This window comes from Protomyctophum parallelum (assembly GCF_964188405.1).
Source record: "Protomyctophum parallelum genome assembly, chromosome: 7".
NCBI lineage: Eukaryota > Metazoa > Chordata > Actinopteri > Myctophiformes > Myctophidae > Protomyctophum > Protomyctophum parallelum.
Genome location: NC_139705.1, coordinates 14,244,983 through 14,270,703, shown reverse-complemented (window position 1 = coordinate 14,270,703; position 25,721 = coordinate 14,244,983). Strand labels below are relative to the sequence as shown.

The 25,721-nt window shown below is 42.5% G+C and overlaps 1 protein-coding gene across 1 annotated transcript in view; it reads right to left on the bottom strand.

The window, feature by feature from the left end:
* Positions 1-25,721, bottom strand: part of LOC310861750 (kazrin-like) — a 232,486-nt gene that overhangs the window by 154,349 nt on the left and 52,416 nt on the right. The window contains 1 exon segment of the mRNA XM_083769357.1: positions 8,783-8,975. Coding sequence (XP_083625483.1) covers positions 8,783-8,975 — 193 coding nt within the window.

Below are 25,721 nucleotides of genomic sequence, written 5' to 3'. Positions count from 1 at the left end.
ATCTAGAATGATGACCTGTCAGGGGGTGGGCGTTGGTACCTCGTGGAGGGTGGGCCCTATCTGAAATCCAAGGCAGAAAGCAGAAATATGAGTGGTGCAAAATGTTGTGTTACTAAACTGTGAATTTAGAATTGTCATCATACAAAAACTTGTTATAAAGCCATCCAAATTTTAATCTTTGCCATAATGCTGTCCACTGGACAGCATTATAGCTTTGCTGAAAATAGTGTGCGTGTAACGCTGAAAGATCTACACGTTCACAATGCATTGTGAGTCCAACATGTAGTGTCGGACTGTGCTTGTGGATCTGCTATTTCCCACAAATGTTTGCCTACTACTGTTACTGTATGACATGCCCAGGATACTACTGTTACTGTATGACATGCCCAGGATAGGGACACTTGGGTTCAAGTGGGTAAAGGTCCCTGCACACTGCTGCGTGTTTCGGATTTTTTGCTTCATTTTTCCGAAAACCGCATCAAAAAGGACCTTTAGTCTGAAAATGAATGATCAACACAAGATTATTAAAATACATTGTTGCTACAGTGAATCCACCCACCACGCACACAACACACTCCTACCGTAGCATATTATTATTTTTGTGAAAACTAGCTCATTAAATACAACTACATGTTGACAGACTAATTATTCATCTTCAGCACCATGCAAGGTGCATCCTTGAGACAAATACAAACAGAATAGTGATCTATTAATCTTCATGGAATGGGGTTATCTTCAGCGATCAAAGCTGAATCAGGCCTATTATATCATTTAGCATGGAGGATTTAGTGTCTCTATACAATATTAATGAGACGACTTGTGCTGCATGCAAATGATACCGGAACCACAGTAGATTGCTGCTCTGTGATTCTTCTCACGGAAACAGCTTCTTGGCAGTTTCCATTGGCCATTTAACAGGATTAAGGATATCGGGTTCCTAACTTCCTATATGCTCAAACCACAACGGAGTCGGGGGAAGCAGGTGCCTTGTTGTGGTATATAGCATTGGTACAGTTGCAGTGGAGTGCAAGTGTTTCAACCCATTTCTCTGGACTTTGTTGTGTCAAAACATTTTATCTCGGATAAAAGAGCATCAAAATGAGTCATGCGCTTCCATATTCTTTTCCCCACCAAGATATTAGCACACCTCAGTTTGCTTAATATTTGTATAATAATATTTAAAATACTTTAAAATAATATTTAAAATGCCATATATGTTTATGGCATTTCTGCTTTGTATTTTGACCATACAGTGTCTGTACTGTCACCTCATAAACACATGAAAAACTGAAAAGAATACAAAAATAAAACTTGCCCAAATGTGATAACCATCACATTTCTGATGACGGCTATGGCCGTTTTTAGTCCAAGGATTTGTTTTCATGCAAAACAAATACTTGCAATGGATTCAGAATCATGAAAACGCCCTAATTTGACATAAATCAGAATGACAGAATTTTGCCTTATATAGGTTGTTAATGGTACCACCACTCGGAATTCTTAGGACTTTTGATATGTTGTTATACTAACATAATTATGAAACAAATATATTTGTTGGAATGGAACAGCTTTTGACTGGACACTAGTATAGGGCTTAAGCGGTTGAACAGAATAGAACAAGCATTAAATGCAGAAGGACCTCAGAACCCTCAATAAGCTCAATTAATTAAATGTACAGCACGTACCTGTAAGCCCCGCGTGCATTGGTTTTATAAAACCACTACTGAGGTATTTACTGTAGAACACCCCCAACTGCAGCAAAAAAACGAATTATGCAGTGTGGTGTGTGTGTATATAATATATATATTAGGGCTGTCAAATGATTAAAAATTTTAATCCGATTAATCACAGCTTCAAAATTAATTTAATCATGATTAATCACCATTCGAACTATGTCCAAAATATGCCATGTTTTCCTGTTTATTGTTGTGGAAATGGAAATATAAATGACAGAAAGGGGATATACATTCGTTTTTGAATGTTTTTTGTTTTCTAATGCATTTAGTATAGACATGATGTGATGTGAGCATTTGTAGGCCTAGCCTACACTTTGAGTTAAATCAACACTGGCTTTTGGCCATGTAGACTGCGGTCCCCCAGGAGGAAGTCACTAATGTTGCTCTGGAGAGGGAAGTCTGGAACACTCTGGTGGAGCTGTTGCCCCCGCGACCCGACTAGGGATAAGCGGTTGAAGATGGATGGATGGATGAATGGAGACTGGGGTCCCAGTCCAGAGATGAAAATCATAATAAAATGGCCTAGGCTACTTTCTATCAATTTAATTTGGGGGTCCTTGAAATTAAAATAGCTGAGAAGCAATGGGTTAAACTGTAGACTATAGTTAATTGAAATTCACAAAATACAATAATGGCACATAATCATTTTTGGAAACAGGGCTTGGTTTAGAAAAGCCTATATTTTGCGCTAAAGTAATTATTGAATAACATATAAATGTAGGTTTTAAGGCTAGAATGGCATTGTAGTGGACTGTAGTGAGAGGCGAGATTGTCTCTCCTTCATTGCGGGACTGCAGGACTAGTCTGGAGATAGTTAATCGTGAATCAGCTTCAGTCAGCGTTTTGGTTCGTAACTGGAGTTGTGCATTATCTCCGCTGTGCACAGCAGCATAGGGGAACTGTCTTTAATATATCCATGGTCGTTTTCAGTTGCTTTCCATGTGCGACACAAAAGTACCATGTGTTTGTTTTGGTAATAGCCTACTGCAGGCGCAGCCATGCTGATTCACGTAATCGCGTAGGACAAAACGAAACCAGCCGGACAAACATTAATGCAAAATATCCACAAGTTGCGACGGACCCGAGTGATTCTTGCAGCGCGCTGATAGCTAACACTAGTAGTGTGTGTGTGTGTGTGTGACTGTGACTGTGTGTGTGTGTGTGTGTGTGTGTGTGTGTGTGTGCAGTGTAGCCTAATGGGGCTTTGCTAGGCAGACAAAGTAACGCAACAGAGTTACAGAATCAAACCACTTTGCAACCAAACTACAATACACAAGCTATCTCTCTGGTGTTGTTCAATCATGACTGTGTGCTACACAGTGACAGATTTGTTATGCTCTGAACGTTCCTGAGCCGTGCGCACGGGCGCATGTTAGGGGGAACACTAACATGCGTTAATTGCGTTAAATATTTTAACGCAATTAATTAACGCAATTGATTAATGCCATTAACGCGTTATTTTTGACAGCCTTAATATATATATACATATATATATATATATATATACTGCACACACACACACACACACACACACACACACACACACACACACACACACACACACACACACACACACACACACACACACACACACACACACACACACACACACACACACACACACACACACACACACACACACACACACACACACACACACACAGTGTGGACATCAGCAGCTGGAAAACAGCTAGAGAAATGGAAGTCCTATAGCGTGGTCACTACACTGCAAAATCCTCAGTGTTAGTGTACACATCAGCAAATGGACCAGAAAGGGTTCATTTATTGGTTCCATTTGAACACTCTTGATTTCACTGTGTAGAAAAATAAAACCTTCAATATGTGTGTCTTACTACTCAATTTCAATAAAATGCCAACTTTTAAAACCTTTCTCCTACACTGCTCGCTTCTGCCTCCCACTGTGTCTTCCAGTGGAGGAAGGAATAATAATACTTTCAACCGCAGTGGGGAAAAACTCCAGAAGGTCCTTAGGTCATGTTCTAAAAACTTTATTTGCATGCCACTTTTCAAAAAACCTAAAAAAATTAAAAATAAAAAGTGCTATGAGGTACGTGTTCTTGCCAGCACGCCAGAACACATTAAACTCACTAATTTCAACATGTTGGTCTCTGATAAATTATCCCAAAACTATCGAGGGGGAGGCATGTGGATGGAGCGCAGCACGAATCAGGGCCAGGGGGGGCATGCAGGTTCTGGGCCAGGTTTCTGACGGATAAGCATTTATTCCCTGTATAATCAGCTGCATATCCCGGCAGATCCATAACAGAGCTAAATGCGGCCTGTTCCAGTCCAGTGGGAGGCTCACAGGAGGGTATGAACCATAGAGTTATAAAGCATTGGTTCTTAAAGTGGGGTCCAGGGACCCCTAGGGGTCCTTGACGGAGTTCCAGGGGGTCCCCAGCTAAATGATAGTTTGGGATGTGGTGTACTATGAATCATATAGCATATTTCACAACTACTTGAATATACAATGTTAAAATTAGACAAGGCTACAAGAGGGTTTCTCTCAGACAAAGTCTGAGGTTTCATGCCAAAATGTCCCTTCTGCTGTAGACTTAAAGACAGTCGTTGTTTACCCCTCTCAGAGTTAAATTAACATTGATTTTACAATATAAATTGGGGTCTCAGAGATACGTAGAAATGCCATTAAATGGGAGTCTGTAGCCTGTTGCATATCAAACTGGGAGGTCCTTGAAATTAAAATAGTTGAAAATCACTGCTAGAGCTGTAAAAATCTTCTCGTATGGGGGTCCCTGGCATATATTTTCTAATGGGGGGTCTGCGGGCTAATGAGTATCATTTTGGGGGTCCTTGACTTGACAAAAATTTGACATACTCAAGTAAAGTACAAAATTGTACTTGAGTACAGTACTTGAAACTAAGTAAATTTACTTAGTTACTTCACACCACTGACCAAGAGGCTCTGAGGGAGAGACATGGTGGCGGTTTGGGAGCTGTGTGTGTCTGCATGAAATGTGGGGGCAGTGCCTGTGGCCTGCATGGGAAATATATCGATCGTTAAACGAGACTAGACCATCTGAGATCGATCGCAATGTTGTGATATGACATTCCTGGTTTAATCAGCTATAAGCAATAATATGTCAACATTTTAATGACTTTTATTTTTTTGGTTTTCAGACAGCCAGCATTGCCAGAATGTGAACCCAGACATGTTGAGTACACCAAAGTTTTATATTAGAAATGTTGAGTATGGGTCCCTAGCATGTAGAAACTGAAACGAATGTGATGATGTCAGCCCATTTGGCTATGGCCGTTTTTAGCCCAAGGACTGTATTTTTTTGCCGGCTGCTGCACAGTGAACCAGCGACCCCTATAGAGGGTATGCGCGTGACATCATCATCATACCCGGAAGTTACAGCCCATACATCCAAAATGAAAAGTCCTATCTGATTGCATTAAACGACGTTAAACGATGTTAAACTCTCTTTGCCACTCACTTTGCCACTCACTTTATGCATGCGCATACCCTCTATACCAGAGGTTCCAAAAGTGGTGTCCGGGGACCCCTAGGGGTCTTTGAGGGAGTTCCAGGGGGAAAATGAAAATGTTCTCTTATGGGTCCAATTTGGGGGTCCTTGAAGTGAAAAGGTTTGGGAACCACTGCCCAGCAAAATATCCCAAAAGCGGCGTAAACATTTGTCGCTTCCAGCCCGCATCCGCATCCCCACAGATCAATCACTTTGCTAGAGTGACATGACGAGCTTGTAAATGTAAACCGTGACTTTTCCATGCTATTACACTACTTTAAAGGTGCAGATTTGCTCGGTTCATACGTCTGGACTTTCTATCAAACAATCAAGTATCAAGCTAATGTGCACAGAACGGTGGATGCATAACAGGCTTAACAGCCAAGCACTGGTCATTTAATTAAGCCACATACACATTTATATAATCTATGAGGTTTCTATTTTAATTGGGTGTCTAGCTGGTCATGTCATGATTTTATATCACTATTAGTATTGTAATCCATCTACACGAGCTTGCAGATCAGCTATTTTCAATGAACAGATTTAACCGTTTAACAGTCTTGTTAAAGTGTTCTTGATTAATGTATTAATTAGTTTAAATGTACACCTAGAAACAGTGTTAACGTGGAGATCAATCAATAAAAAAACGCACCGATCTAGAGGTAGGCCTATTATATATTGTTAATAAGTGTTATTGAATCATAGCCTACCATGTGTTATCATAGGCAAATGGGCAATCAACAGCACTCAACAGCAGTCTGTGGATGTGAATCAGCAGTTTGAGCACCCACCAGCAGATGTAAAATAAACATGGGGCATGAAAGATTTCTGCAGATGTTTTTGTTAAGCAATTGTAGTCCTATAATAGTTTGTTCCTTCAATAATGTATGCTACTGCGCTGCACATCAGTTGTAGCCTTGAAACTGGGGCAGTAGCTGTCAAAATCATCTTTCCATTATGTGTGTGAGTGTGTTCATAATATCCACGATTTTGCGGAGATAAAGCTCTCTTCCTAATAGCTTGTACGATTGCAAGCCTCGTCGTTCCATTAGTTTTCCGTTCAATCTTTAGTCGGAAAATGAGTAATTTTACAAACGCAAAGCGTGTGAATTGTCATTCACACCGTTCAGCTATGGTTCAGTTTGCCCCACAACACAGCGAGGGGGAGGAGATCAGAGAGAGGGGGCTCTCTATAACTATACCACCAACCTGCCCCCCTCCCCCACGACAATTAACCACTGGTGGTAAATGTAAGGTCACCCCTATACCCACCCCTCTCAACGGGCTTGAAACTCACGGCTAGCTGGATGGATGGATGATGGATGGATGGCAGAAGGGACAGATGGAGGGATGATGGGAGAGTGAGGGGGGGGATTGGTCGAGAAGCGACAGAAAGAAGTGAGAGAGAGGAGGGAGGAAAAAGAGAGGCTAACAAAGAAACAATGGCAGTGAGGAATAGATGTAACGACCGAATGAAAGGCGAGGAACTAACTGACCACCGTATCTATGTAGCCAAAGAGACATTTTGTCGCTTTTGTTGGCTCTAAATGGGTCACTTCAAAGCTTTGATTGTCCAATCCACACTGAACCACTTACTTATCCACTGACACGCGGGTTGCAGATGCTGGACCGTACAATGAACGACACTGAGAACAATGTGGTTAATTAAATTAAAATACATTTTTGGCACTCTCGGTCTAGACTGTGATCCTCCAAGTAAGCACTCTCCACTGTCGTAAGGACCCGACTGTGATGTTATGTGTGAACATGTGAGTCTCGGTTCTCCGTTACAGCAGAGCATGGAAACGGTTACCAGAGACAATGACATCAGCGCTCAAACTCTCCCCGCAGAACGGTTGTCGTCACTCACATTGGCACGTAAGCGTAGCGGAGCATGCGCACGCGCGCACACACACACATGTACAGTAGCATGCACACACTCTCACTCTCCCTCGCTCACGGGAGCAGACAGAAATAACTAGGGAACAAAGCAGCAGGGACAGTCCATTGAACACAATGCTGACACGCAGCCAAAGCATTCCTGCCTCTCTCTGTGTGTGTGTGTGTGTGTGTGTGTGTGTGTGTGTGTGTGTGTGTGTGTGTGTGTGTGTGTGTGTGTGTGTGTGTGTGTGTGTGTGTGTGTGTGTGTGCGCATGAACATGGGTACCCCCACACAAAACAAAAGGGCCATTCTGTTGTCGGGGACAAGTCAGGACAGACTGTGACTCCCTGACTTACACGGGAAACCGTGTGAGAGAGATCAGATGTGAGATGGCAGTTCTCTTATACTGTAGCTCAGCTCGATTACGGAAGTAATAAGAGAAATCTGAGGATCTCTAAAGCACGGCATTGCATTGCCAACCACCAGGAAAGAGAATGTCCTATCATAGACAGCTCCCTGTGCCAGCTTCCTGCAATGGAAACAGCTCCAGTGTGAGGGTAGATGTGTGTGTGTGTGTGTGTGTGTGTCTGTGTGCCAGAAGTTAGCTGAACACACACACACACACACACACACACACACACACACACACACACACACACACACACACACACACACACACACACACACACACACACACACACACACACACACACACACACACACACACACACACACACACCAGCATTCTGCAGACCGGGCAGCCATTCAAACTGTGCTCGGTAACAGTAACCCACGGCAACACTAATACTGACCCCCCCCCTCCCCCACCCCCCCACCACCACCACCAGATAGATCTGTTGCCCAGTTCAGGGGGAGAAAACTGAACCAGCAGTTGGGGAGAGAGAGAGAGAGAGGTAACTTTAGCCACTCTGCCCTCAATAAGTGCAGTGTGACCCTCTCTTAAAGGTTCAGGGGGTTAATTATTCAACATGAGGAGGGATGTGTTGAAGGCTCAAAGCAGCAGAGATAAGGATCCTTCCATTCAATAGTTTCTGTTCATTCCGTTCACTGACTCGGCAGATCAGCAGCTCTCATTCTCCATGCTGTATTAAGGATGGTTGTTAAAGTCGCCGGTGCGGTGGTTTCCACGCTGCACTGACTCTTAGGCCTGTCCACATGTTACCCACTTGCATTGCGGCATACTGTACTGCGCATGCACACACACGCACACACACATGCGCGCACACACACACACGCACCAAGAAGAATATAAAGTTGCAGCATGCAGGAAGTGTAGTGTTGCAGAACACAACATAAACCTACTTTACCACATGTTCACAATATCCTTTTTCTCTCTCTCTCTCTCTCTCTCTCTCACACACACACACACACACACACAAACTGAGGCAGATAATTAAAGCCATAATGCACAGTTGTCAGTAAGCACTTGGAGTAGCACACACACAGTAAGAGTAGCACACACACTTGGAAGAGTAGTACGCCGGGCGCTGCATTGGAAAGCTTGTTCCTGCAGCCAGCGACACAGACATTTCATTACCCCTCGCTCACAACATAGCACGCATACTGTACATACTCGCTCGCCCCATTCATTCATTCATTCCCACACTCTCTCTCTGTCTCTCTGCCTGCCCTACCGTGATGATGATTGTGCTGCTGGAGGCTCTCCAGCATGCCGGAGGAGTCCGCCGCCCCCAGCTGGGCCAGTCTGCGGCTGGTGGCGCTCAGCTCCGAGCGCAGGTTGGTCACCTCCTGGCTGGCCGACTGGATGGCCCCGTCGATGCGCTGGGCCAGCTGCTTGTTGTCCTCCATCATCTTCAGGATCTTCACCTGAGGACCAGAGGAGAATCCAAGCGGCTTGTCATCACGTTGTCATCATGCATGTGCCGTTCTCCCATGGGGGTTAGAGAAAAAAAAGGACAGAATTCCCTCCTTTGGCACCCGGCGCCCCAATGCCCGGCCCACCCTACAGTATTTCCTCTGTTACAGTAGTTCCTCTGCTCCCTAAAAATATATATAATAAAGAGCCAAGTTAAATCCTCAGAGTAGTTTATTCCTCCGGCTCAGGGTGCTGTGGAACTGTTATCTAGCAGGAGAGTAGAGTGGTGTGTCTGTGTGTTCTTAGAATGCATGTGAGAGTGAGTGTCAGTGTGTTTGTGTGTGTTTGCATGCGTGTGTTTGTATGCAAGTGTGTGAAAGTTCTGTGAAAGAATGTGTATGTGAGTGTTGTGTGCGTGTGTGCATGTGTGTGTGTGTGTGTGTGTGTGTGTGTGTGTGTGTGTGTGGGTGTGTGGGTGTGTATGTGTGTGGTAAAGAGAGCCAGTGCTCTCCCTGTGAAATGTGCTCCCCGTAGCTGACTGTTGAAAGGACACAGAGCACTGGGAGATGACAGGCACCTTTTTTAAATGGACTGTACCATCTGCACAGAAAGGAGAGGGGGGGGACGAGCAAGTGAGCCAGGCCATATAAGCACATGCGAGTCAGTGCTCCACACAGCACAACTGTCTCCAGGGTTGCCGCTTTGCTCCCGTAAGATTCTGCGATTGTGTGCAAAAAGGAAACAAAAGAGAAAATGACACATTTTCACTGAAATGAAATCATGCGAAAAGCAACTAAAAGGGATCATGACAGTTTCCCTCTCACGCATTCTTAGTCTCATTCACAATCTCCTTTCTTCCCTCTGGCTCTCCTTGGACTTAACTCATGGAAGGAAAGCTTTTCTTTGAGAACAGAAAACTTTAGCAGGGGACAACCAAAACAGTTATACAGCCACAGTGTGCTGCCATCCGTCCCTGCAATACAAACACGAGCAAGGACTTAAAGGACAACTTTATTTTTTTAGCTTGTTTTGACAGGGGGGGGGGGGGGGGCGGGGCATTCGAGCATGGGGCTAAATATGTATTTTTTTTTACAACATTTTATAGCGATTAATTTTTTTATCATTTACTTTAGTCCTATTAGACCCCAAGAATTTACATCTGGCCACAAAAGTTCACAGGATCTACTGAATGTGAGCCTACTGGGGGGAAGCCACACTGTGTGTCATAGGCTCAATATGTCAGTTTGAGACATTCAGTATAGATCCTGTGATCTTTTGTGGCCAGATGTAATTTATTGGGGTCTAGTAGGACTATAGTAAATTAAAAAAAAAGAAATCGCTATAGAATGTTGTGAAAAAATACATATTTAGCCCAATGTTCAAATGCCCCCGCCCCCCTGTCAAAAACAGCTAAAATCTCTAAAACGAAAGAAAGCAGCAAATGATTTTTTTTTAACACTCATCTTTTACTTTCTCTAATGGTATGTGCGTAAAACACTCGGCCATTGGCACAACATAAACCCTCTATTCTTAGTGAAGCTGAATTGCAACGGTACTTGGACCACTTTTTCCCGTGTACACCAAGTATCTTTGCCAAAACATAGCCGATCTAGCTCACAATGCGGTTGTTTGTGATGCATTGTAAGCATTGTAATATTTTCCCCCAGAATGGGTTAAAGGCGTAGTGAAATGACACTTTTAGATCTTATCCGTGGTCATCATATGGGCATACCTAACAATGGATGCCCAAAAAAATACGTGTAGAAATACACATCGATAAAAGCCAATAAAAATGAAGCTCACCCATTTAATTCCCCATATGTGCGCATCCGTGCAGCACAGCTGCTACTGATTACAGAAATCCTCCTTTTTTATTCCCATTCAAGATAACATACAGACAGTGTATTACTCGGTTTCAACTTAATCATCACGCTAAAATATGTATCTGGGTAGGGTTATTATAGGGTAGAAATAAGCCACATAACAGTAAACTGGTACAGCTGACCGACTATCTGACTTGTAAACAAACACACACCATGCTGTCCTGTGTAGCATAGCTACCGTCCCTAGCTACGGTCCCATCGCCTGAAGGGATGCGACGCTCTGATTGGTTCAGAAACTTCAGAGCGGTGTTTTGTGTTGAAACAGTCTGAAACTTCAAAATAAAATGCCTACCATTTCTGTTTCCCTACACCTTTAAGTGGGGTTCATGTGGTTAAACATAATAAGACGCTTTGAACATTTAAGAGGAAAATGTGTTTTACCCAGACGACACACGTGTTTATTTTATTCTGCAGATGAAAGTTAAGTGGAGGAGTTAGGTAGGTGTTCACTTCCTCTTGTCAGACGTGTGTGTGTGTGTGTGTGTGTGTGTGTGTGTGTGTGTGTGTGTGTGTGTGTGTGTGTGTGTGTTCGTGGGTGCGTGCATGCGCATGTAATGTAATGTGTGCCTGCTATATATATACAGTATATGCAGTATGTGGTTGAATTAGACAGGAGTGTGAAGAGTAAAAGCACAATCTTGAATTGGTTAATTGAGAAGGATCACTTTCAGGATAAGCATCATTGTGTACGCTCAACCATGGCATGCATGTGTGCACGTCTCGGAGATATTGTGAAGAATGATCTATCATGCACATGTACTCTTTCTGCACAACATGGCACATAGGACATGCAGGGCTACACCAGAATAATGAAGCTATGCTCCATTTGGTTCCCTCTATCCGTCAGCCCCTTCTCCTTTCATCTACTAGGAGGAGAACGCAGACACAATATGACTCCCACCTGGTCCTAGATAAGACTAATCCATCTTGTTGAATGCTACAGTACATTAACCACTTGAACCCTGCATGGCGTCCCTATTCTGGGCATGTCATAATAGGTGAACATTCAGCGAATGTGTCAGATCTACAAGCTTAGTTGAGATTTGGTAGAGAAGGAGGGCATCAAGTATAGACCCCTGGCCATGGGCGGAGCTTGGGGGGGTGCAGGGGGGGCACTGCACCCCCTGGCAAAAAATAAAAATAAAAAAACGTAACTTCTGGCTTCTGACTGTAGTTTGTAATCATCTCTCTTATCATGATATGATGACTCGCTGTACGGCTGTAGTGCATGTGTGTATGTGTGTGAGCTGCTGTACTACCTAAATAACTCATTATTAGGGGTTAGGGCATTGTAAAAACGCTAAAATAACAAAATAAAGGTAAAAAAAAAATGCGCGCGCTTTGCGTTCGCGCGGGTGTCGTTCGCCAAGCAGGCGCACCCCCAGGCGTCAAGTTCAAGCTCCGCCTATGCCCCTGGCGGGTCAAAAAGGTTTATACTGTAAACTGTGTGTGTGTGTGTGTGTGTGTGTGTGTGGTTAATACTGTAAACTGTGTGTGCGTGCGTGTGTGCATGCGTGTGTTACAATTTCCCTCATCAAGTAAAACAAACATGAAGGACAATAAGCAATAAATAGGCCTATATGATCAAAATGCCGTTAAAATGCACTGGAATAATAACAATTAGAAAGCACATCACATCCTCAGTGAAATATCTTGCAACAGCTTCCATTCATCTTTAAATATTGTATTTGAAACTGAAGGATGATCAAATAAACTAAAACTAAACTAAACTTAGGACAGCCGATTTCAAGAAAGTTGTGTAGTGTGAACTGCAAAGTGATCCTACGTATGATGACTATCTTACAACTTTTGAAAGTTGTCCAGTGTATATAGTATCATGTACCTTAAAGTCTTTACACGTTTGGATCACATAAATGTTACTTTATAATGTTGAAGGCAAAAATGATACAGTTATACGGAGGTGGGAAGAGGGAAATGTCATAGCCATCGCAATGCAGGAGAATGACATTATTTCCAAATGTCAGCCATTTCGCGGCCTTAAAATGAAATAAAACACTTAAAGAGTCACAGATGGAAAGTAATACACAAACAATGATACTATGATGTGTTCTTTAAAAGTAAAGCCTAATTTATGTTTCAGAGCAGAAACGACCTTTTTTCAACAGAAAATATTTATTTTTGCCCTTAAGGCTGGGAAAGAGGTAGTAGGAGCGCTGCCAGGTATCAGATGCAAACGTTGCTTACTGCCAAAAACAGTGCACATCGATATAACTTCTAACAAATACAATTTGAGTTGTTTCATAAAATAATAAAATGTTTTGTATAGTGCTTCTAAACAAGAACCTTGGTCCCAAAGACAACCATATAGCCATACAAAGGACCTTTGTAAGTCAAGTTTACAGTGGTATCAATAATTATGTATAATGGTTGGAATTAACGTAATATAATATTTCCAATGACCATAGCGGTTATTTAGCTTTCCTATAATATTTCCTATGACTGAGTCATTGGAAATGATTATTTTAGAGACTTCCAGCCATAATAAACAATGATCGATTCCACCATAACTTAATTGGGACTCTATGGTTGTCTTCGGGTCCAAAAAGCTATGGATATTTACCCAGACTATCCTTCCTCAGTCCCCTGCAAAGCAAATGCTGCAGTTTTAAACAATAATCTGGTATTCAGCTGAGAGAGAAACGCTATACTCACTCAATAATAGAGTCTGGCTATTGTTTCCAAAAGTTATGTGAACTCTGATTCCTGATGCTATTCTACATGGACTGTAGCGAGAAGAGATCAGCCCTCTCTGATCCCTTGAGCGGTGAGAATCTAGAGCTACTCTCAGACAATACATTTATATTCTATTTTATGACAGTTTTGCAAAGAATATATTCAGTTTCAGGAACTACAGTATGTAAGTTACTGTTTCTCTCTGTCTAACTTTCTCCTCCCTCGGCCTGTCTATACAGTCAGAATATACAATGTGCCATAACTGTTTACAACCACACTGTTGTTGTCTCTCTCACAACTTTATGACTGTCCCCCATTCAAGCAAGGAGATTGGAACACAACACAACACATACTGTACAATGAAACACGCACACGCGCACATACATGCACGTACACACGCACACACACAATCCCACCCTTCACCCATCTGCCAAGACACAAGTCACCCCACACTGACACACACACACACACACACACTTTAGTCTGTAAATGAACATCATGTTGTTATTTATAGACGACCCTGCTGCCGCATATGATGCATTGCTCACAAGGGAGGACGGAAATGCACACATGCACGCACACACGCACTACACACACACAAAATACAGTACACACACAAACTCAGGGAGGCTAATAATTCCCAAAGTCATCCCCGTTCATTAACGTACAGACTCATCACGTCACATGTCATGACAGTAATTACGTTGCTGCGATGTGTGTGATCTTCATCTCGTGGGTATCTGACTTCACACATTCACACCATGTATACGAAGGCATGCATATCGTCTCTGTCGGGCAGAAACCTCAAAAACAGCGGAAAATGTGCGGATCTACAAGCTCAAAGCGTGTCGCATCACACCATTGTTCAAGCTTGTAGATCTGCTACTTTTGATAGCCTACTTTTGTGTGACACTGTAATATGATCAAGTGGGTTAAAATGTGGATGTAAGAGGTTTCTGCCCGACAGCAACAATATATGTACTGCTGTACTAGGGGAGGTACAGTACAGAGTACAGGGTTGAATGTGATTTGTGGAACTCCCTTTGGTGTTCTGATCGTTGACGTTTAGGATGTAGTTTGACAGGTACATCATGGTGTCTTTGTAGTGTAGCTTATCTTGTAGACCAGGCCCATTGCAAGTTGCTGTACTGTAGGGCTGGGTGCAATAACCGCAATACCGCCATACCGCCGGTATGTAACGCATACCGCGGTCTCGGGTTCATTACCGCGTTTTTTACACCATACCTGTAACTTTTATTAGCCCTCTTATTATTATTTTTTTGGGGGGGGGGGGGGGGGGGGTAATAACCGCGGTAATAAAAATCCCATACCGCCCCAGCCCTACTGTACTGTACTACAAAATGAGCAGGTGGCGAAGTGTCCGTCCTTGTTTAGCAAGACACTGGACCACTAACTGCTCCCGGTGAGCAGGTTCCAGGTTTGGTGCCTTGCGTGGTTTGGTTTGTGTGAGTGATGTGAGTGAATGTGACGCACATTGTGAAGCACTTACACTTGCTAAATAAATACCCCATTTACCATTATATTTATATATTTTTTATATTTATTTGTGCATACATTCTCAAAGTGGGGTCTGGGGACCCCCAGGGGTCCTTGGGGGGTTCCAGGTGGTCAATATTGTAGCCAAAGTAGTTAATATTGCATCACACACATTTCAACCACTTTATCCATTTATAGCCTATGTTGGCTATTGAAAAATAGCAGATATACAACCTCACAGTGTGGCAGCTTGTACATATTTTTGAAAATATTTGAGAAATATCAAAAATGTGATTTGGTATTTTTTGAATAATGTGTAGTGGGCCCCACCCTTTGAACCGCTGCCTGAGAAATGGATCACAGATCATGTGTGCTGGTGGTCAGTGGAGTGAACCACTGGGATGGGTAATTAGAGGCGTACTGAGGTTTTAGGATTAGCATATGAATAGACTCTGAGGAGGAGCCGTTGTATTGTGTTGAATCTGTGGATCCACACATACAGTACAGTACAGCAAGACATCTGTGGCCTTGTAGGAGAGACACAATAATGACGGGTTGTTGAGTTTTCTTACTTATACTGTAAGAAACCCGTCGAAAATATCCGTTAAGCACAACTTACAGTACTTACTTGCAGGAATTCACAGCAGAGAGACCATTTTAGAAAGGAAAACCCTGATGTTTTGTTCTAACTCATCAACGCAATAATAATGTGATACTTTATAAAGGGATAATCACAGCGAGACGTCGCTACAGGCGCAGGCGCTTCAAAAGCATCTTGCAGAACCACGCACTGAGCAAAACAGCGTGGCGCGCCTGTGAAGCTGACCTGCGTAAAGTATCCGGCTGATTGAATAATAAATCACAGGGAAAATAATTTATTCAAGCAGACGTAGATTCTAATAATAAAGTTGCATTTGCCATTGTCCCCATACTCCCCACCACTCCTACCACATCTACAAGAATGAAAACAGGAAGGATATTCTAACTTTTATGTGTGACAAAAAACTAACGCTAGAAAAATGAAACGCACAGTGAAAGAGAGGACCGCATGGCGGTATCAAAGGAAAATTATATCATAATAGTATATCATAATAATATTTTGATGCAATGTGAGCTTGTAGACCGGCTACTTTTGAAACATTTTTGAATAGGGCTTAAATGGTCAATTAAAACTACTAGTCCTTACCCGTTGTGAGATATTTGCCCCCCTTGTGGCCGTGAAGGGTACTGCGCCCAATGCCTGTGTGAAAAGTGGGAGTGATTGGTGCAGGCAGTAAGGAGTTACGGCACTGTTTCTGACAGACACACACATCACACACACGGACACACAGACATTGTTAGAATTATAGTATGATGATGATGATGATGATGATGTTCAGTTTACGTGTGATTTTATATTTGCTTGGTCAAGACTCATTATATAAAAAAGTTGAATGTTCTTGACAGAATATTAAGTTTATTGCATTATTATCAATCAAAAGGTTACTTGTATTCATTTGTGTGCTTATCCTATATTAAAATTGCCTATGGGAGGGCGGGCCGGCTGGCCACTGGACCATGGCTATGTCACTCTTACTCAGACATAACCAACCCGATATGCCCATATTGTACATAGGCAGGACCACGGCCAGATACAGATATCTGGCCGTATATGGGCACGAAAGGGACACAGACAGATGGGTACAAGTACAACGGGTACCCTGACAAAGCCCTCGACACTATGACTCAGACATTGGTTGGATCAGCGCTGGTTGGCCCGAACCTCTAGTAAGTTAAATGTTCTCAATATGAAATTAAATCAAATCTACAAATTCAAATTGATTAGAAGATGTTTAACGTTTAGACAAAACTTGGGTAGTCGGTGGTCGGACCAAATGAGGCATAACCCATGGCATAACCCGCCTCCAGTGTTGCCAACTCTCGGGAGAGAAATAAGCCTCCAAAAACAAGCCAAATCTTGCAAGAAAAAAAAAAAAAAAAAGCCCAATAATATGGCCATATAGAGACTAATAAAACAATATTAGATGCATATATCATTATAATGACTTGTTGGTCTATAATAATATGTTCTGGTTATTTATTTATTACACACATACTTTAGCCAGGGCTTAATAAGTAGAGACACCAGACTGATTCTGTCACTCAATGGATTTCACACTTCCCCAAACCTATACTGTAGGTCTCACAACTATGGAAAAAAACAAGCCATCACGGCAACACTGCTGAGGGATCATCCTCTCATTCACGGTCGCTGCTCATCTGCGGGCAATCTAAATGCAATGGAAAGACACCTGCAGATCCCCAAACAATGTTTAGTGATTCAGACGCCACATCTGCAATGCAGAGCTTATGGGCTGCACCAAAAATAAGAAAAAGGGAAAAAAAACACCTGCTCATTGATAGCATGTGGAAAAGGCCAGCCAGCGAGGTGGAAAAGGTGCTGCTGTGCAGTAACAATGGGCTGCATTATTGCAACTTCTTGCGATGCCGTTTGCTTTGAACAGAAGGCAATGGGACTAATATAACCCCATAGAAGCAGTAAGGAAATTGAGTTTTGTAGCTGAATGTTATCGTAAATTCCTTATCACGGTTAAGTCATCTTAAGGCGGAATAAGACGGGAGAGAGGCAAAGAGTAAGAGAGATAGTAAGAGCATGACGGAGAAGGAAGAAGGAAGAGATAGTGAGTGGCAGCCAGGGATTGAGAGAAGAAAACAGAGAAAGGGAGGTAAGAGAGAGAGAAGCAGAGAGAAACTGAGGGAATAAGAAGGTGGGAGGGAGGAATGAAGGCGAGATAAATAGAATGTAGACAGAAAGAGAGGGAAATTAATGTGGGGAAAAGGAAGTAATAAATAAAGAAAGGGATCAGAGAGAACAAGAGTGGTAATATTAAAATGTTTTCTATTATTCACTTAAATCCTATATACTTCCCTGAGACCTACGACACCAAATTGTTTTGCAGAAATAGCCGAACTACAAGCTCACAGCATGTCAGTCACAATGCAACATGTTCGCAGAATGTTCACCAATTATGACATTCCCAGAATAGGAACAATGTGTTCATATAATGACCACTGTTGTTGCAGAGAACTCTGGCCACTTTCATGCTGCCAATTGACAACCGTATTACCAATGGGAGTAAATAATGAAATGTATTGCACATTATAGAGCGTCGCAGTCCCGCCCCCTCGAGAGACCCGGAAAATAAATCCCCATTCATTTTCCTCATAGACTTTTCAGAAAGTATTTATTTAAAGACGTTTATGCCGCGGACAAAGCCAATTCTTGTCGTTTTTCTTCTTAGGAATTATTTGTTTGGTCCAAAATATTGTGTTTGTCATGATTTGTCACGACTCGAGTTGGCTTCGTACGACACTTAAAAGGTCTTTAAATAAATATGTTTTGAAATGTCTATGGGAAAAATGCATTGGGATTCATTTCCTGGGCCACTCGTTGTTCTGAAAGGGGGTGGGACTGCGACGCTCTATAGAGCGTCGCAGTCCCTCCCTGTAAGAGCCATACGATGACTACTGATTTAAGTGATTTTAATGGTGTGTGTATATGTATGTATTGATGACATCACAGCAGGGCATGGGCGAGGCCAGGGTTGCCATGGTTACCCAGGGTATTTAAGCCTGGTCCCTGATTGAGCACAGGTGTTGCTGATTGGCAGAGGCACACAGTTTTCAACTGTGCTCTTGGAGCTGTGGTCTGAGTATGTGTATTGTGTAGCGTTTGACCGTTTATTTATTGTATTTATTGTGCTGAAGTATAGCACAACGGCGTAAATAAATATATTGTATTAACTCAACAACGGACAACGTTTTGACTTCAGTTCATTTGATCACACGTCTGAACAACCTCCTTGCCATCAGTTAACTGCCTCGAAGATTTGTATTGGGAAGCAAATCTAACCAGCGGGGCTCGTTCGGACCGTACGGACCATGGTGTGGTGTGTGTCGGGGCAGTGTGACTGGTGAGACGACGGACACGCAAGGCTGGATGTGATCGTTGCAACCCGGAGCCGGAGCTATTGGGGCTACCGGATACACCGGGAACATCAGCAGCGAATTTCTGCATCTGCTGTAACTGGAGGTGATCGATTGCCACCCGGTCAGAGCTATAGGAGCGATTACCGACGTGGACATCTGCACTTAAACAGCAGACATGAAGCAGAAATCATCAGGATTGGACCGGACCGCACGGCGGAGTGTGCGCATTGCGTGGTGGTATGTTCAGCGTCACACGGTCACAGTGCCACCAGCCCGACACAGATTCACATCACCACAAGTTTCAGAACAAGGCTATCCTACTGATTCTTATTTCCATACACAACTCCTGCATCGTACCTGTTTGCATTGTAGCATACGTGTGGGCATATGTGCACTGAAGCAGCAATGGGGGAAAGGGGCACCGAGAGACGTTGGACTTTCTATAGGGGAAAGGCCCACATGTATTTTCGGTTGCCTGTGCATAGGGCACCACAACCAGAACTGTAACGGGTGCTTACTGTTCACACCGACACTACACAGCACTGCAACACGCAGGAAAGGAAAGACATGAGGAGCCTTAAAATTATGAACTGCCAAATTAAACTCTTGACAGTTTTTCCAGACAGAACTTTCATTGGTACAGCAGTCACCATGTAGCCATACAGGGGCTGGCATGCAGGGGCTGGCTACTATGCTGTTTTGCACAAAAACAAGTTGGAACACCAAGGACTTGAACTAAAATATGCCTTAATTATGTGAAGCCATTACACTATGCTACCAATGAAATAATTTTAAATTGGATTTTGAACAATGACACCTGAGTTAAATGTGTTTTTGTATGTGTTTATGTATTTTGAATTTGTTTGGTTTTTCTTTATGGCTCTTTGTACATTTGTTTTAATAATTGCACTGTCATTTTCTGCCATAAGCAATTAAGGGGCTGGTGTAAGAGCCATACGATGACTACTGATTTAAGTGATTTTAATGGTGTGTGTATATGTATGTATTGATGACATCACAGCAGGGCATGGGCGAGGCCAGGGTTGCCATGGTTACCCAGGGTATTTAAGCCTGGTCCCTGATTGAGCACAGGTGTTGCTGATTGGCAGAGGCACACAGTTTTCAACTGTGCTCTTGGAGCTGTGGTCTGAGTATGTGTATTGTGTAGCGTTTGACCGTTTATTTATTGTATTTATTGTGCTGAAGTATAGCACAACGGCGTAAATAAATATATTGTATTAACTCAACAACGGACAACGTTTTGACTTCAGTTCATTTGATCACACGTCTGAACAACCTCCTTGCCATCAGTTAACCAGTGTTCAAGCATAGGGCTTGGACACTACACTCCCCCTTTCAGAACGCTTTTGCCGCTTTTCTTAAAGTATTTATTTAAAGACGGTTACGCGGACAAAGCCAACTCGGATCGTGACAAATCATGACAATGAACACAATGTTTTGGGCCGATGTATAAGAAGAAAAACAAAACAAATAGTGTTGTCTCCTGCCTTTATTTTCTTCTTTCTAATGATTTGATTGGCCCAAAATATTGTGTTAATTGTAGGGCCGGGACTAATTGCGATTAATTTAGATTAATTAACTACAGAAAAATTAATCGCGATTAACTACAGATAAATTAATCGCACCTTTTTTTTCACCGCAGAACGTTTCTCACTGGGCGCTTTTCTATAGTACTGAAAACTGGAAATAATAAAATGTCACCCCATTTTGTGTTGCCTAGAACTGGAGGTCTGACAAAAAACAGTAACAATATGAAGTAAGTACAGCTTTGTGATGTCACTGAGATGTACTTGTTACTGTTACTAATTTCTTTTCAGACCTCCAGTTCTAGGCAACACAGAATGGGGTGACTTTTTATTATTATTTCCGGTATATTAATGACAGTAAAATGTTGAAAATGAGTGGTATCCTGTAGTCACTATTCGTTGATTCACTGGGATACCAAAAAACATTAAAAAAAAGGTTTCTCGCTGTTCTCGGGTTGAATATTGATATGCGATTAAAATGCGATTAATCTAGATTAATTAATCGCAAAGCCTCTGATTAATTAGATTTTTTTTTTAATCGAGTCCCAGCTCTAGTTAATTGTCCTGATTTGTCACGATCCGAGTTGGCGTAACCGTCTTTAAATAAATACTTTAAGAAAAGCCTATGGGAAAAATGCATTGCGATTAATTTCCTGGGCCACTCGTCGTTCTGAAAGGGGGAGGGACTGCGACGCTCTATAGCAGAGAGCTGCCCTAGTGTAGCTGCTAGAGCACATATGCCTTCCGTGCGGATGATCATGGTTTCTAAGGGCCGATTCATACTCCTATTTTACTGCTGTTTCAGCGCTGTAGTGCCGAAATGATTTCGGCTTGTCAGAAATTTTCAGTAGCACCGAAGAGCCGACTTTAGGACGGTACCCGCCCCCCCCCCGAACCTAAAATGACGTCACATTGTAGGCTCTACAGCGCCGAACCGACTTTTATTCGGCTCTAAAATAGGAGTATGAATCGGCCCTAACCCTGTCTGGGGTCGATGTCGGGCAGGGCATGCGGTCACAACAGTTTCATAACAAATCAAATGGGTTCAGACCTGAGGTGGCGCGTTTGAAGCCTATCCTGGACACGAGTCTCCAGACGTGCGGATGATTGTATACAATAGTAGAGCAGTGCGGGAGACGAGCACCATGAACAGGTAAACACTACTAAACGGGGTCAGTTATGAACCTGTAACCATGGCAATGTTTAGCACTTTTCTCTTTTTTAAATATCTTTATATTACGGCTCCATAATTATGCAAGCTTATCCATCAGGTTGTGAAATAAACAAAATAAACTGACTGACTTACTCTTAAGCAAAGCTCTAAATAAATAAATTGCGTCGCTCAACAAATACAAAAGTATGTTCAATATTGCTTATGAGTCACGTTTTTTGTAGAAGACAAATCAAACGCATTCATGTAACCTTGGGGTGGCGCTGTTGTTTATTTAAGTATCAAGTTCACAGGTATGGTGAGGGAGGATTGACCCGGAAGGGGCAAATGGTTTCGACCGCAGGTATGCTACCACTTTCAAATGCTGGGTGTTGAAATGCTTGTCAGAGAATATCCATTGTTTGTGTCTATACTGATTATTGTTCATTTTGAAATCACGCAGATACTGATGCCGTACTCACTGCTTGGAAATAAATGTGTCAAAGGCAAGAAGAGCTGCCTGTGTGTTTATTATCACATTGTGGGGCTGACACACAGAACAAACAGTATGGCATTTAACCAGGTTCAACTACGGGATCAAGTCTTCAAGAGCTAAGACGGGGCTCTCACACTTATATTGTAACAGTTGTCAGTGCTGTTGTGGTTCACACTGCATCAGCGCTCAAATTTGGTAGTGACTACCTGTCTACCGGAAACTTTAGTTAATGGACTTTGGTTATAAAATGTGGTGGAATTGTGTAAATGAAGCTCATTATCAGTACAGTACAGGAAGATATTCACGTGTACCAATGAGGGACAAGTGAAATGTGTACTGTAATTTAATAAAGTCACATTATGCCCCTTAAAATATTTACAGTAAGTACAAACATACATACATACATACATACACGACGTATATGCATGTGTGCATGTCTGTGTGTGTGTGTGTGTGTGTGTGTGTATATATAAATATATATATATATATATATATATATATATATATATATAAAGATTCAATTCTGTTCATAATGAACCACATCACTGACATCAGTATGCTAGTATTAGAAACACATGGAAGCCAACAGCAGACGTCCTGTGATGCTAATTCCAGGCAACAGTCCAATCCTTCCTGTATCCAGCTGCCTGCCTGTGTACTCAATGAGGGGCATTGTCAATAGGGTGAAACACCTTCCAACTTGGATGCAAGCCTAGCTAGACTGTAAAGTGCCATTTGTAAAATGCAATATGTTTGAAATAAGTGATTTGCAAGGGTATAGAAAAGCAATGCAATGCAAGGCCAGGAAGGCAAATTAATATGGGGATGGTGTAGTTAGAGTTTGGTGTTGGGGAAATGACTTGAGGATGAGAGCAAATTTGACAGCAAGGTGAGATGAATTAGATTTTATCAAAAATGCATGAATGCCACAGTCTAGATTACTCACAAGCAATGGATTCCAATTTGGCACCTTTCTTAAAAGCAAACTGTCTGGGATGACTTGCATTCTATTTTTTATTTTTTCAGTCAGGTGGCATCATGTTGTCGCTGTCGGGGGTAACCTTGTATGTCCAGAATTGTTACTTTAAATGGAAAAAAGAACCGGTGGCCCGGACTGCAGGCCTAGCGGTCCACCTAAGCTCCAATGTAGCCTGACAGCGTGCCATGGGTTCAAGTCCCGATACCGACGGCCTTTGCTGCGTGTCACTCCCCATCTCTCTCTCTCCCCATTTCCTGTCTACCTTAGTATACCCTATCAATAAAAGGCTTAAAAAGCCCCAAAATAAATCTTAGAAAATAATAACCTGTGTTCCAATAGATCCAATGTTGTTATTGTTTTGTCATAAGCTGTTGTTAAGACTTTCCCCCCATTCAAGGGTTACACGAGTTAATTGATTGTAGAACAGCTTCCATCCCAATAACGAGTTACACCGTCACACGAGTTACGTTTTCAATACGTTTGAAGACTTACGGGGTTTCCATCGGACAGAGTGGGATAGGTGACGCGTTTTGATGACATCATCGGAAAACATCCGTCGCACTGGCATGCAAAGGGTTCTGGGAAATTGAGGCCCAATGCATTTCAATGGCGGCGGTGGCGCGCAGTGGGCGCGTTCCTCCTCCGCTCTGTTGTTGTGATCGCCACTTTGGATTATTTCTTAACACTACGACAAAGGGTCATTTTAAAGCGGATTTTCATGAAAAGGAATGATGATGTCGGCGATTTAATTAATTCCGCAGTCAAACTGTTAAGTGCTTTTACTTGTTTTTAAATAGCAAAAATAGCAAATCTACAAGTTCACAATGTGTTGCGACGTGTCTATTTTTGGTACTTTTGTGTGATACTCCTGCATGGTAAAAGTATAAAAGTATACAGTCAAAAAAAAAAAAAAAAAATCACACCCGTATCAAGTGAGGGGCGCTCTTATCATCATACGCATCAAACATCATCTCATTCTGGCCAATCACAATTTGCGTCCTCACTTTTGTCTTCAATGTTTGTGTGTACAAATGTAGCTATTTTCCATTCTGTCTAAGCCTGGCAAGGATGGGGGAGATTAGGTGCAGGGAGGTGTGAGGAGGAGGAGCGCGGCCTCTCATGTTTTTTTATTGGAATCTCCTGTAAATCTCCTAAAACCTCCTAATTTCTGGAACAAGTCTAGATACGTTTTCCATTCTATCCAGGAGTAATGAGGGATGTTCAGGACTAGGAGGGACGAGGAAGGTGTCCATGTTATTAGAATCTCCAACACCCCTCACCTGAGGCCACCCACCCAATTTCTCTAATCTTCTATCCCATTCGCACTAAGCCCTCACTTCTATCAATCCCAATCACATGCCTAGTATCGGCAAGTCCCATCCAGAAAGTGGGGGCGACGGCAACAATGAGTCACCATCTTTGGGACACGACAAAAAAACCAACTCTGCCAAAACGATAAGGACTGAAGGCTAATCTTCAGACACAAACAAGTTAGCGGCCTTTGATCGGAATTAAGATTAGGGGAGGTCATACTGAATTGGGGATAGCAGCCATATACAGGTTTGCAGGCAAACAGGGATGCGGGGAAAACATCCATGTTGACTTGTTTCTGCAGGATGCTGGCTCTATATCATGATCAAAGAGGATGTTTGATTCTTGTTATAACAGCACACATGTTGTTTGTTTGAAAAAGAAAAGCATTGACAGCAAGGGCTTTTGGATGCATTACCTGCACCCAGCTGACCTCTTTAAAACAACTTTTTCCTTCTCGGGTAGGCTACTGTCTTACAAACCTCACCTCTTATCACCTCCAGGCATCCTTAGACGGAAATCAAATGCCAAATGTAAGTGTCAAATGCCAGATGCAGAGAACATAGAGAACATGGTGGTTTGAACAGTGCAGTTTCCCACCCCTGCTGACTTCTTGCACTCAGCATGCATGCCTCCCAGTGAAAAGATGTGATTAATCTTCTTCCAACTCTGCAGGGTGAGGAGTTAAAATACATCACAGGCGGATAGGGTTTATTGATCATGACGGGTACAGTATGTACTTATGTGTCAATCCTCTTCTTCCGTTTTTGGCCTGGGAGGGTATTTATTTCAGAACGTTTTTTTGAGGAAGAAAGAGCATAGAGTTGGTAGGGCACACTGCTCTCTTGCAGTGTATAAGAGAGCAATAATTGTTTTACGGCGGAATTGTCCTATAGACAAGGTCCTGCAGACGCAGCTCCATGGACCATATCCAATCTCCCTCAGCCAATATCTTGGCGTAGTTGGTCACTGTCAAAATCCAAATGTGTCTGGTACTATCAATGGGTACAACGGCTATTGCATAATCACAGGGGCCCACATTACAGGGATTGTTCCCAATAGGCATCAGCCTAGTCTGGCTGAAGCATAAAATACCCAAAATAAATATTGGAAAATTGAAAAAATATAAAATCAAGGCCCTGAACATTTGTATTAATCAAACACCCAGTAACAATTGCACACGAATTCCTGTATGTTATTTGTTAAAACA